Source organism: Rhinoraja longicauda, chromosome 4 (genome assembly GCF_053455715.1).
Source record: "Rhinoraja longicauda isolate Sanriku21f chromosome 4, sRhiLon1.1, whole genome shotgun sequence".
Lineage (NCBI taxonomy): Eukaryota > Metazoa > Chordata > Chondrichthyes > Rajiformes > Arhynchobatidae > Rhinoraja > Rhinoraja longicauda.
In genome coordinates, this window is record NC_135956.1 from 86,233,704 (window position 1) to 86,248,989 (window position 15,286).

Here is a 15,286-nt window from a genome sequence, read left to right on the forward strand (position 1 = left end):
ATTTTATTCCAATATTAATAATGCAGTACTCTACTAATGAGCTGGCATTGCTTGTCTTGTGTTTTTGCTACATCATCTTTGTATTTTGATGTTTGGCACAGCGGTGGAATGTTTCCTATTTGCCTGGATATTCTAAGGTGTTTGGAATATATTACATTGCACAAGATGCATGTGGTCAAAAAAGGGCCAGGGCATCCCATCTTCCCAAAGTATGTTTAGCCTTTTTGTGTATAACATTTATATTGGGACAAATTATAAATCTTGTTTGTTTTTAAACAGACTATTGGAAATTAAGAGAGAGAATATTTTAGATTGGATCCACACAAACATATCTGTAACAAATATATATGGATATGAAAATTGAGAAATTCAGGGCCATATATTTTGCCATAATAGTCAATACATGTAGAATTAATAAAATGTATGCCTTTTCCATCGATTATTTTGGTATATGTGAGGTTTTAAAGTTCATGGTGTGGACAGATGAGCTATCAGTAAGATGCCTTATAAACAAAATGAGTGACTTTCCCATTTAAGACCATCAAGGATCTGGAATCAAAAATTGCTTTAAATTTCTAATTGCCTTTCATGACTTCATTGTTAAATGTTTCCCATTCAAGGTTCAGCTCCCTCATTCATTTATTTTGACGTGTTTGAGCTTTAATTTTACTTGTATGTACTACTAGACCAAGTGGACCCGTTGGGCCCAAACCTCTCCTGCATTGGTGCAGCACCCTCTCCCCTCCCCCTCCCTCACAGGATCACCTAGGGTTTATTATAGAATTTTGTTTCAGTCCTTGGTTTTTATTCAATTTTTGAGTTTCATCGCTGATCAGGTAATTTTGGGTTTGTTGGGAGGTCCTGGTTTTGAACTGCCTGAAACATTATTCTTCATATTTGCCAATAGCCTCCATTACCTTGCAGGTAAATAACATTGGTAGTTCTGGCACACAACATGCCGTTATTTAAACTTTTGTTTCCAGCGTCTGCAGTTTTGGTCTATGTGTTTAGTACATCTTGTCTCAATGGTACATTGGTTTTCCTTTTACTGTTTGAGGAAACCTTCCGATGCACTAGCTAACTGTATGATCATTCCCAGTTTATAATTTAAAACTTATTCATGTTTGTGGCTGCACTCACTTTCAGTATTTCAGAATCAGAATCGCCTATATTGTCATCCAAACAAACATGTCTTTTGGACGAAATTCCGTTACCCACAGTCCAACAATAAGAAGCAATAAAAATAAAGCAATAACACACACAATCACAAACCAACACAAAACAAAAAAAAAACATCCATCACAGTGAGTCTCCTCCAGTCACCTCCTCACTGTGATGGAAGGCCAGAATGTCTTTTCTCTTCCCTGCCGTCTTCTCCCGTGGTCCGGCAGTTGAAATTGCCATGTTGGGGCTCCCGACATTGAAGCCCCCGCCAGGCAGAGAAAATCCCGCGGCCTATTCCAGGTCGCGCCGGACGGTGAAAGGTCCGCAGCGGGCCGACTCAAGCCCCGCGATTCGGGGCGGACGAAGCCGCTGCCAGAGCTCCCGATGTCGGCCCCCACCCTAGGGCCTGTGAGCTTCCGATATCCACGCGGCCCACGGTCGGAGCCTCCGAATGGCGAGTCGCAGCCGCACTCGTAGCGCCACCACAGCCTCCGAAGGCAGCCTGCTCCGCAGGTGGTGAGTACAGTCCGGTCAGCGGGCTCTGCGAACCAGAGCCCCAGGTGGTCCCAGCTGGAGGCCGCCAGCTCCAGGTGTTTGGCCGATGGTAGGCCACAGCGGGAACGGAGACACCACCCAGAAAAAAGGTCACGTCTCCGTTCGGAAGAGACAATTTTTACAGTTCCCCCCCACCCCCCCCCCCCCCCCCCCCCCCCCCCCCCCCACACATAACACACAACCACAGAAAACACTACATCACATCTAAACACTACAATTAAGACATAAAACACAAAAGACAAACGGACTGCAGGTGAGCCGCAGCTGCTGCACAGCGCCGCCACCTCCTGTTTTTCATTGGGTCTTTGGTGTGAAGATACTTACTGACCTGTTCATGGATGGGCATTCTTTAGATTTTGGATGTCACTAAGTTTTCAATCCCTCAGTCCTGTTTTGATCCAATTAGGCTAACAAACCTTTGATGCAACGCTGTCTTCCGAGAGCACCACTATACTTCCCAATTTCCTTCTTATGTGCCACCTTGGCTAGTATTATAAGCATTTCCCGAGCTTTAATATCTTTTGTTGGAATAATTGGGAGATCCTTGTCCAGAATTATTTTTGTTTCACACGTGCATAGACCTGAAAATATAGCTTCATCACTTTTTTTTACTGTGGAATTGGTCAGACCAACTCTTAGTCTAGTTTAGTTTTAGTTTAGAGATACAGCATGAAAACAGGTCCTTCGGACCAAGATCAAGTCAGCACCGACCAGCGATCACCCTGTACATTATACACACGAGGGACAATTTTACATTTTATACCAAGCCAATTAACCTACAAACCTGTACGTCTTTGGAGCATGGGAGGAAACCGAAACTCTCAGAGAAAACTCACGCAGGTCACGGGGAGCAGATACAAACTCCGTGCAGACAGCACTCGTAGTCAGGATCAAACCTGGGTGTTTGGCGCTGTAAGGCAGTACCCACTGTGCCACCTCTTCTAATATATGCTTGCAAGATTAACTATGTTCAGAACTTGTCCAACCAAATGTGATCTGATTTTACTACCCATTTGGATGCCATGGTTTGTACACAATAACTGCTAACAGACTTGTTAGCATGCAACAATAGCGTTTCACTGCACCTCGGTACATGTGGCAATAAACTCAACTCGACTCTTGTTTATTGCAATTCTAAACATCTGGCAACCAAAAGTAGATCTAAGTTAAAGATAAATACATTTCTAGAATTGATAGGTAGCCAAATAATCTGAACAAAGATGACCCATTCAGCCGATACTATGCTCGAGGACCTGGCAGTGTTTTTCCAATGTTTTTCAGCCTCAAACTCTGATAAACAACTTTTATATGTACTGTAATGCACTCACAAGAATCAAATAAAAGCAGACACAAATGCAATATGAATTCTGTTCAGTCACGCTTACATTGTGAGGCCTTTCTACATGGAAGAATCTCTTGACACTGAAGAAATGAAAATGGTTATTGCACCCTTCTAATGAGTGGAGACGACATGGATCTAGATTGCTACTGCATTTTCCACTTTATGGTGTATCAGCTTCATTGCATTGTAGATAAAGGTGCTGGACTCCTTCAACAGTTCAATTGTCAGCACCTTATGAGAAGCAGCAGTCTCTTGTGTCTATACTTGATATCAGTGCTCCTAAATCATTGATCTTCACCCCAATACTGATCTCGGGATCTTCAGCTCAAAATTATTGCATTTGTCATTTCCACTTAAAAATGTTGCGTACTCCAAAGTCTTCACCTCCTGCTTATTTTAATTCTGCAGTTTTCCCACCAACATTCACAACATCAGTACCACCACTTTCTTGAGTGTACATCTGACATAATGATTGAGTAAAGAACACCTTGTTAGAATACAGCTGATGTAGTACAAGTCGATTCCTTCTAAAGCTTATGGTTCATTGAAATTAGTTTATTTTGGGGCTAGGATATCATTTTGACATGTGTGCTGATGCCATTTAAGATTGCAGGTTATTAAGTTCTGTTTCATCAATCTTAAAAATACACCCATTAATCAATATCAGGCATCATTTTACAAACTTGATTGAACTTTTAGTTTAGTTTCGAGATACGGCGCGGAAACTGGCCTTTCGGCCCACCGAGTCCGCACTGACCAGCAATCCCTGCACATTAACACTATCCTACACTAGGGACAATTTTTACATTTATACCAAGCCAATCAACCTACAAACCTGTCTTTGGATTGTGGGAGGAAACCGAAGTTCTCGGAGAAAACTCACGCAGATCACGGGGGAAACGTACAAACTCCGTACAGACAGCACTTGTAGTCAGGATCGAACCTGGGTCTCAGACGCTGTAAGACAGCAATTCTACCGCAGCGCCACTAAAGGCACATTTTCCCTTCCCTTGATTTTTTATTTAGGAATTTGTTCTTTAATTGTTCTGTACGGATTCTATATGATGGAAGCTATTATTGGTAAGGCATGAAGGTCAGAGAAGGAAGTAACCTTTTAATTACTTCATTCCATTCATAATTTTCAAGTCCCCTTATGGATTTTTAGAATAATCTGTGAATCTCATTTATAGTCACCCCAAAATCTAGCATACAATACCTTTAATACTTGCATATGCCACCTTATCTGCATTGCATGAATCTCTATCCTATTACTTTACAATTGTTATTATGAGCTCAATAATTTTTCTTTCAATCAGTCCATGCTTTGTTGACATGTTTTTTTTTGCCAGAAAAATTCAGCTCAGGAATTTACTCTCGTTTGTTTTGCAGAAAAATATTATTGGCCTATCTGAGCAAACATCTTATGCTACAGTAGACCTCACTTGATATTTTATAACTATGCAGACCTGACCGAGTGGTGTTAATGCCTCGGGTGGTGCACAAATGTTATTCACAAGATGAAATTGCTACCTGTTTTGTGCACCTGCGTATTGGCATTATTAGGATGGTGCATTGGATGACATTTACATATTCCTGGTCTTCTTTTGTGGAAAGAATATTCCAAAAATAATAGAGGAAATGGATATGAAATTATCTTAAATTCTTACATTATTTGAGGCATGAGCCATTTCACGAGATGAACTGCCATTTCTCATGTCTACAGGGCATTCAGAAAGTATTCAGACCCCTTCACTTTTTCCACTTTTTGTTACTTTACAGCCTTATTTTAAAATTGATTAAATTCATTTTTTTAATCATCAATTTACACACAATACCCCAGAATGAAGAAGCAAAAACAGGTGTTTAGAAATTTTTGCAAAGTAATTAAAAAGAAATAACTGAAATATCACATTTACATAAGTATTCAGACACTTTGCTATGACACTCAAAATTGAGCTTATGTTCATCCTGTTTCCATTGAGTATCCTTGAGATGTTTCTACAACTTGATTGGTGTCCACCAGTGGTAAATTAAATTGATTGGACATGATTTGGAAAGGCACACACCTGTCTATATAAGGTCCCACAGTTGACAGTGCATGTCAGAGCAAAATCCAAGCCATGAAGATGAAGGAATTGTCCGTAGACCTCCAAGACAGGATTGTGTTGAGACACAGATCTGGGGAAGGGTATAAAACAATTTCTGCAGCATTGCAGATCCCGAAGAGCTCAGTGGCCTCCGTCATTCTTAAATGGAGGAACTTTGGAACCACCAGGACTCTTCATAGAGCTGGCCGCCCGGCCAAACTGAGCAATCAGGGGAGAAGGGCCTTGGTCAAGGAGGAGACCAAGAACCCGATGGTCACTCTGACAGAGCTCCAGAGTTTCTCTGTGAAGATGGGAGAACCTTCCAGAAGGACAACTATATCTGCAGCACTCCACCAATCAGGCCTTAATGGTAGAGTGGCCAGAAGGAAGCCACTCCTCAGTAAAAGGAGATTCTCTGGTCTGATGAAACTAAGATTGAACTCTTTGGCCTGAATGCCAAGCGTCACGTCTGGAGGAAACCAGGCACCGCTCATCACCTGGCCAATACCATACCTACGGTGAAGCATGGTGGTGGCAGCATCATGCTGTGGGGATGTTTTCAGCGGCAGGAACTGGGAGACTAGTCAGGATCGAGGAAAAGATGAACGGAGCAAAGTACAGAGAGATCCTTGATCAAAACCTGCTCCAGAGCATTCTGGACCACAGACTGGGGCGGAGATTCACCTTCTTACAGGACAACGACCCACAGCCAAGACAACGCAGGAGTGTCTTTGCGACAAGTCTGTGAATGTCCTTGAGTGGCCCAGCCAGAGCCTGGACTTGAACCTGATCGAACATCACGGGAGGGACCTGAAAATAGCTGTGCATCGACGCTCCCCATCCAACCTGACAGAGCTTGAGAGGATCTGTAGAGAAGAATGTGAGAAATTACCCAAATACAGGTGTGCCAAACTTGTAGCATTATACCCAAGAAGACTTGAGGCTGTAATCGCTGCCAAAGGTGGCTCAATAAAGTACTGAGTAAAGGGTCTGAATACTTATGTAAATGTGATATTTCAGTAATTTCTTTGTAATTTGCAACATTTTCTAAACACCTGTTTTCGCTTTTTTATTATGGGGTAGTGTGTGTAGAATGATGATAAAAACAATGAATGTAATCCATTTTAAAATAAGGCTGTAACGTAACAAAATGTGGAAAAAGTAAAGGGGTCTGAATACTTTCTGAATGCACTGTATATAATGAAGGGCCCTTCTAATGCTTGCAAGCCTGTGAGTCAGCACGCATATAAATTCCTTATTGTTGATTTTGCTGCAAGAATTTTATTGCAGTTTGGAACTTTTTGTTGACATTTCCTCATGTTATATTGAGCTGTGGAAATGAAAATAAATCACCTGCTCAGTAGGATTGTGTTTACTGTGCTCATGAAAGCACATTTTGTAACTTGTATCATTATGCGAATGCTGTATATTTCTGATTGGCAATAATGTGTAGATTGACATTTATATTCATAATAACGTTTCAATTTTTTTGATCAAGCATATTGTGTTTTATTAGAAAAGGTAATAGGGCATATTATCATTCTGGTTATCAAAAATGCTTACTGTGAGGCTTTCACTGAGTAATTGGAAAATGTTTGTTTTAAGAATGGATTTGCTGTTTTGAACAATTTTGCTGTTTGACCACTCTGTGTCCACCCGCTCCAGTTGCGCCCCCCCCCAAAAAAAACTCAGTTTGTGAATTATAATCTGTTGAGGATTTATGATCAAATTTGGTAACTGATTCATAGCACAATCGGAATGTTTTCTCAGGAATAGACAATAGACAATAGGTGCAGTAGTAGGCCATTCGGCCTTTCGAGCTAGCACCGCCATTCAATGTGATCATGGCTGATCATTCTCAATCAGTACCCCGTTCCTGCCTTCTCCCCATACCCCCTGACTCTGCTATCCTTAAGAGCTCTATCTTGCTCTCTCTTGAATGCATTCAGAGAACTGGCCTCCACTGCCTTCTGAGGCAGAGAATTCCACAGATTTACAACTCTCTGACTGAAATGGTTGAAGGAAAATAGTTGGGCATGCTTGTGATGGAACTGGCAGTCTGCCAGATCTGTCTGACTGAGATCAATGATGACAAGTGCAGAAGACTGTAGGGTTGCTAATGTTGCACTGTTATTTAAGAAGGGCAGCAAGGAGAAGCCAGAGAATTACAGGCCACTGGACCCTCCGACCCACCAAGTCCACACTAACCATCGATCACCCGTTCACACTAGTTCTATGTTAACCCACTTTCGTATCCACTCGACATAGGGCGACACGGTGGCGCAGTGGTAGAGTTGCTGCCTTCTGGCGCCAGAAACCCGGGTTCGATCCAGAATGCAGGTGCTGTCTATACGGAGTTTGTACATTCTCCCCGGAATCACGTGCGTTTTCCATGAATGCCCCGGTTTTCTTCCACACTCCAAAGACATACAGGTTTGTAGGTTAATTGGCTTAGGTAAAATAGTAAATTGTTCCTAGTGTTTATGATAGTACTAGTGCACTGGGATTGCTGGTCGGCATGGACTCGGTGGGCCGAAGAGCCTGTTTCTGAAATGTACCTCTAAACTAAATTACACTTTAGGGGCAATTTACGGAGGCCACTTAACCAACTAACCTACACACCTTTTGGATGGGGGGGGGGGAGCAGGAACACCCAGAGGAAACCCACGCAGTGACAGGGAGAACATGTAAACTCCTTACAGACAGCACTCGAGATCAGGATCAAACCTAGGTCTCTGGCGCTGTGAGGCAGCAGCTCTACCAGCTGCGCCACCATACAGACTTGTTGTTGGAATGGACTCTTGCAGACAGGTTCTACCAGCATTTAGATAGGCACAGGTGATTAGGGATAGTCAGCATGGATTTGTATGTGGGAAATCATGTATTATAAATTTTGAAGAGTAAGAAAATAACTGCAGATGCTGGTACAAATCGAAGGTATTTATTCACAAAATGCTGGAGTAACTCAGCAGGTCAGGCAGCACCTCAGGAGAGAAGGAATGGGTGACGTTTCGGGTCGAGACCCTTCTTGAAGAAGGGTCTCGACCTGAAACGTCACCCATTCCTTCTCTCCTGAGATGCTGCCTGACCTGCTGAGTTACTCCAGCATTTTGTGAATAAATTTTGAAGAGATCACCAAGAGGATTGATGACGGCAGGACAGTGACCACTATTCATATGGACATTAACAAGGCCTTTGACAAGGAGCCGCATGGTGCCTTGGAGATTAGATAACATGGAGTCCAAAATGAGCTAGCCAATTGGGTATAAAATTGACTCTGGAGTCCAAAGATAGTTGTGATGGGTAATTTTACTGATTGGAGGCCTGTGACCTGTGGTGTGCCACAGGAGTCAGTGCTGAGTCCACTGCTGCTTGATTTCTGAATTAACGATTTGGGGTGTTGGGTGTTGTTGGGAAATTTGAAGATGACACCAAAATTGGTGCCATAATGGACAGTAAGGGAAGATATCTAAGTTTATAGTAGGATCTAGATCAGTTATTTATTTATTTATTTATTTGTTTATTTATTTATTCCCAGTCAATACAATACAACAGATTGAACATACAATTGTGAAAGTTAAATAGTATGAAATCGTTTTATCAAAAATAAAACAAAAATAAAATAGGTCAGTTAGGAATGTGGGCCAAGGAATGGCAAATGGAATTGAACTCTTGACAAGTGTGAGGTTTTGCACTTTGGGACTTGCACAATAAATGGTAGAATCATAGAGGGTGTTAAAGAATAGAGAGATCCAGAGGTATGGGTGTCTGACAGAGGTGCACACGATCATGGGGGCTTGGATACACTGAACCTCGCTGTCTTTTTCCCAGGTTAGAGGATTCTAAAACTAGAGGGCATAGACCTAAGGTAAGAGAGGAGAAATTTAAGAGGGATCTTGAGGGCAACTTTTTCCTCAGATGGTGGAATGAACTGCCAGAAGTAGATACATTTATGATTTTAGAAAGACATCTGGACAGATATGTGGACAGGAACAGTTTAGGAGCACCGATGCCAGTAACTAGTTCTATGATCCTGACTTCGAGTGCTGTCTGCACAGTGGTTGCATGTTCTCCCTATGTGGGTTTTCTCGGGGTGCTTCAGTTTTCTCCCACACTCCAACGACGTACAAGTTAATTGAACCTTCCACCATCTCACTCGACTTCTTTCCACAAAACCAACGTTCTATCCAGTCGGCTAGCTCTCCCTGGATCGGATACAATCCATCTCATCCTTGCAATGATATATCAGGTGATTAGGGCAGTTATTTTGTTAGCTATGAGCCTTTGCAGAATTGTAAACAGACCTATGCATTTGACAGTATGATCTTGTTTTTTGCCTTCTATTGGGATATACTATCTTTATGTGTTAATTATAATCATAGAGATGATGGGATAAATGACTTAGACGAAGGGATTAAAAGTACCATTAGCAAATTTGCAGATGATACTAAGTTGGGGGGTAGTGTGAATTGTGAGGAAGATGCAATAAGGCTGCAGGGTGACTTGGACAGGTTGTGTGAGTGGGCGGATACATGGCAGATGCAGTTTAATGTAGATAAGTGTGAGGTTATTCACTTTGGAAGCAAGAATAGAAAGGCAGATTATTATCTGAATGGTGTCAAGTTAGGAGGAGGGGGAGTTCAACGAGATCTGGGTGTCCTAGTGCATCAGTCAATGAAAGGAAGCATGCAGGTACAGCAGGCAGTGAAGAAAGCCAATGGAATGTTGGCCTTCGTAACAAGAGGAGTTGAGTATAGGAGCAAAGAGGTCCTTCTACAGTTGTACCGGGCCCTGGTGAGACCGCACCTGGAGTACTGTGTGCAGTTTTGGTCTCCAAATTTGAGGAAGGATATTCTTGCTATGGAGGGCGTGCAGCGTAGGTTCACTAGGTTAATTCCCGGAATGGCGGGACTGTCGTATGTTGAAAGGCTGGAGCGATTGGGCTTGTATACACTGGAATTTAGAAGGATGAGGGGGGATCTTATTGAAACATATAAGATAATTAGGGGATTGGACACATTAGAGGCAGATAACATGTTCCCAATGTTGGGGGAGTCCAGAACAAGGGGCCACAGTTTAAGAATAAGGGGTAGGCCATTTAGAACGGAGATGAGGAAGAACTTTTTCAGTCAGAGGGTGGTGAAGGTGTGGAATTCTCTGCCTCAGAAGGCAGTGGAGGCCAGTTCGTTGGATGCTTTCAAGAGAGAGCTGGATAGAGCTCTTAAGGATAGCGGAGTTAGGGGGTATGGGGAGAAGGCAGAAACGGGGTACTGATTGAGAGTGATCAGCCATGATCACATTGAATGGCGGTGCTAGCTCGAAGGGCTGAATGGCCTACTCCTGCACCTATTGTCTATTGTCTATTGTCTAAATGGTGGAACATGAAGGGTATGCAGGGAGAATAAAATGGGATTAGTGTAAGGCTAGTGAACATGGGTATTTAACATACCACATGGATTCAGTGGGCTGCCTTTGCTATATAACTCTATGATAATATTCAGTTTTACCGTGTTGGAGGGAGTTTTGTGTTTAACCCATACCCTGAATTTCGCTTTCTTGTGAGGCCTAGATCCCCTATTAATTACGGCTCAGATAGGATCAGACACAATGAACACCTCATAGAGCAGCGGTGAATCTTGGAAACAAGTCAGTTTATTCAATGCCTTGATAGTATGCACAGGGAAACGCTCTGAGAGAACCCAAAGTGCTTCAAAGATTCGCAACACCCACCGCATGTTTATATTCTCACAACACAATGGTTACATGTTTGAAATAATTCATCATTGATCAAAGTCTCTGTTGCCATTCATCTTTGTTTTTCACCAAAGTTATCTTTAACCTCTTGTTTCCTGCTATTAGAAAACCATTCTTCCATTTATCTAACAAATGGACTCAATAATAGACACTATTTCCTGATCATCTTTATTGCCCTCGGCTAGGTTTACTACCCCCCAACATTTGTTTTACCTTTAGACAGTTATGCTGTGGAATCCAAACACCTGATAAATCTATTTATTGCCTCTTCTAACATCGTTAAGTTCTCTTCACTATGTTGGCTTCTTTTCCCATCATGCTTCCCTAGTATGTAAGCTTTTGGGTTAAACATATTACAAATTACTCAGCTTTCCTGTAATTTTCAGAATTTCCTACATCACCCTGCTAAACTAAAATTAAAGGATAATTGCAAAATTGTACCATGATAAAACAGTACAGGCACTGTCTGACTTGCATAACAGGTAACTTACATAAACTTGCATTTACATAGGCAAATCTTTAAGCCGACTGCTTTATTTCCGAGTTGCATGCCTCGATAGCATTGCACTATTGCGCATCCGGCCAGTTGAGTGTTCTCGTGGATGCTCCAGCGTGGTCTCTGCACCAAAGTCGTTCTCTGACGACTCTGCCATCGTCGGCCTCATCACAGGCGACGATGACAGGGCGTACAGAGAACTGATCAAGGAGTTTGTGGACTGGTGCCAGCGGAACCGCCTCCGGATCAACGCGGGGAAAACCAGCGAGATGGTGGTGGATTTCCGCAGGCGCAGCCAGGTCCCCCCCGACACCGGTGAACATCCAGGCAATGGACATCGGGAGGGTGGACTCTTATAAGTACCTGGGTGTTTACCTCAATAATAAATTGGACTGGACCAAAAACACCGATGCGCTATACAAAAAGGGCCAGAGCAGACTTTATCTGCTAAGGAGACTTGGGTCCTTTGGAGTGCAGGAGGCACTCCTAAGGACCTTCTACAACACGGTGGTTGCATCAGCCATTTTCTATGGAGTGGTCTGCTGGAGCAGCAGCATCTCAGCGGCGGAAGGGAAGAGACTCGACAAGCTGGTCAGGAAGGCCAGCTCTGTCCTGGGTTGCCCCCTCGACTCAGTGCAGGCGGTGGGAGAGAGGAGGATGATGGCAAAGCTAACATCGCTACTGGACAACGACTCCCACCCCATGCAGGACACCGTCACTGCACTGAGTAGCTCCTTCAGTGACAGACTCCTTCACCCCAAGTGCGTGAAGGAGAGATATAGGAGGTCCTTCCTTCCTGCTGCTGTGAGACTGCACAACCAGCACTGCTCCCAGCAGACGAGTCAACAGTAACAGCTAAGGAATACAATTTATCCTTGTCTTTACTTTTATTTATAATGAATGATCTCTTGCTATCCACTTTGCTGCTGTAACACTGTAAATTTCCCTGGTGTGGGACGAATAAAGGAAATATATTAAAGCTCCCACTGGATTCCCACTAGTACGGCACAATACAAATCGTAAGTTTACATGTGCGCAGCAGCACCTCCATTTCCGACTTCCATTCCATTTTCCAATTTCCCTTTGGATGCAGAGTCTCTTGCCCAGAGAAGGTGAATTGAGGACCAGAGGACATTAGGTTTAAGGTGAAGGACATAGTTTTAAGGTGAAGGGGAAAAGATTTAATAGGAATCTGAGGGGTAACTTTTTCACACAAAGGGTGGTGAATGCATGGAATAAGCTGCCAGAGGAGGTAGTTGCGGCAGGAACTATCCCAACATTTAAGAAGCAGTTAGACAGGCACATGGATAGGACAGGTTTGGGGGGATATGGACCAAATGCTGGCAGGTGGGACTAGTGTGCCTGGAACATGTTGGCCGGTGTGGGCAAGTTGGGCCGAAGGGCCTGTTTCCACACTTTCTACGACTCTCATTACATCTGACTTAAGCAAGGGTCCGCGGGGCGTAACCCATACGCAATACAGGAAGCGCTTATAATGGGAATGTTTTTTCTGCCATAAATATCACCCAGATAGTTATCGCCAGAATTTTTATTTCCATGCAGCCAGACCTTGCAATGCGGAGTTATTAAAGTCGGGCTTAATGTGAATCTCGCACCCAAAATCTATGTTCAAACATATAGGAACTCGCGTGTTTCTTGGGTGGCTAATTTATAACATTACTAAGCAGCACGTGAGAGCACTATTTCTCTCATAAGTTTAACAACATAGTTTACTAGGTTTAAAAAGTTTCCAAATGTTTTGGCTAAGTGAGTTGCTGAGATGTATATATTATGTATATACATATATATATATATATATACATATATATATATTTGCTCCTTGGTCGAAGTGAGTAAATTGATATGGGCCAGATTATGGAAGGATATAATTGACCTCAGCGGCATTGGAATGATTTGCGTGAACCAAATGACATGCCTTGTGCTCCTGGTCATTTCTTGATCTCTGCTGGAAATGCTTGTGCTTGAATAATGAAGTAAGAATGCCTCCTTCTGTCAAAGAGCCTACTTCAAGGCAGCAACCAGAATTGCAACTGCTTGAGAGAGGCATTGGACAGAAGACGCATCAGCATAAAATTAGTATTTCAAGAAGGAAAAAAAAAGATTTTATAAAAATGGAAGGGAATCGAACCGATGCAAGTGCAATGTGCTGACTAGGCATGTCTTAAACTTGGTTTTGCGCCAGATACAAGAAGTGCAAAGTCCATGCATGTGAAGCTACCTTACCAGAAATGGTGTTCCACTCGCATGGCTTCAATGCAAGAGTCAGATTATTAGTCTTGGAATCCTGCCACCTTAATAGCATTGCTCACCCATCTGCATTTTGCATTGTGGTTATATAACTGTACAAATCAGAGAGACAATTTCAGATTTAGCTTGCCTTCTTATTTTCTGAATATTAACTGAAATGATACAACTTTCTGGACATTAGTTGAATAAAATTCAATAATCTAAAATAATAAATGTTTACATTATATAATACACATGCAAACTTACTTGGAATTTTCTGCTTTGCTGCAATTATTGGCATTTAGTGAATTTAAAACTACTACAGAAGTATGATTCTTAATATATATTTTTTTAGGTTTTCAGTATGTTTTTGGAAACACTGGTCGACTTCATTCATGTACATAAGGAAGACCTTCAAGATTGGCTGTTTGTTCTGCTGACTCAATTATTGAAGAAACTGGGTGCTGATTTGCTTGGTTCAGTACAGGCAAAAGTACAGAAATCACTTGATACAGCAAGGTCAGCATTACGTGGCAAATGTCACAGTTTAATTCTACGCGTTTCTAAATGGGAATGGATTTTTGGAAAAAGAACTATTTAATTATTTGTCCATAATTTCTTGTTATCCTCTGTCAAGTGGGTGTACCTTTCAGTTACTTTTTCAATATGATTAAGAAATGCAAGAAAGTAATTGTCCATCAAGTATTTGAAATGAGCAGAATGCCCTCTACGTGCTGCCAGTTAAAGAGAAAAATGTTGTGACTATTGTTTAGCTTAGTTTAGAGATACAGCAAAGAAACAGGCCATTTGGCCCACCGAGTGTGCACCGACCGACCGACGATCTCCACACACCAACACTCGTCCTACACACACTTGGGACAATTTACATTTATACCAAGCCAATTAACCTACAAACCTGTACGTCTTTGGAGTGTGGGAGGAAACTGAAGATCTCAGAGCAAAACCCTCGCAGGTCACGGGAAGAACATATAAACTCCGTACAGACAAGAACCCGTAGTCAGGATCGAACCAGGGTCTCTGGCGCTGTAAGGCAGTAGCTCTACCGTTACGCCACAGTGCCGCCCTTACTACTGGTACTGTGCTGTTGGTTTAATTTAGTTTAGTCCATAAATGCAGATGTTCAATGGCATCCAGAGGATATCAAAAATGTTTAAAGCAGCAGTGGGAGATTTAACTGATAAATTATGACTCATTAATTAATAACATTTCGGACAGTTGGATAATTTTTTTTAATGTAACCTTTGTTGTCTTTTCTTAACGGCCCTTCAAAAGGTGGTGATGAAGCATCGTTTTGAGCTGTTGTAATAAATACAATGATAGAAACATAGAAACATAGAAAATAGGTGCAGGAGTAGGCCATTCGGCACTTCGAGCCTGCACCGCCATTCAATATGATCATGGATGATCATCCAACTCAGTATCCCGTACCTGCCTTCTCTCCATACCCCCTGATCCCTTTAGCCACAAGGGCCACATCTAACTCCCTCTTAAATATAGCCAATGAACTGGCCTCAACTACCTTCTGTGGCAGAGAATTCCACAGATTCACCACTCTCTGTGTGAAAAAAAACATTCTCATCTCGGTCCTAAAAGACTTCCCCCTTATCCTTAAACTGTGAC

At 42.4% G+C, this 15,286-nt stretch overlaps 1 protein-coding gene across 32 annotated transcripts in view; it reads left to right on the forward strand.

Annotated features, from left to right (window-relative positions):
• Positions 1 to 15,286, forward strand: part of clasp2 (cytoplasmic linker associated protein 2) — a 278,703-nt gene that overhangs the window by 213,248 nt on the left and 50,169 nt on the right. For all 32 annotated transcript variants that reach the window (XM_078398275.1, XM_078398276.1, XM_078398278.1 and 29 more), the window contains one exon: positions 14,001 to 14,164. In XM_078398275.1, coding sequence (XP_078254401.1) covers positions 14,001 to 14,164 — 164 coding nt within the window. The remainder of the gene's footprint in view (positions 1 to 14,000; positions 14,165 to 15,286) is intronic.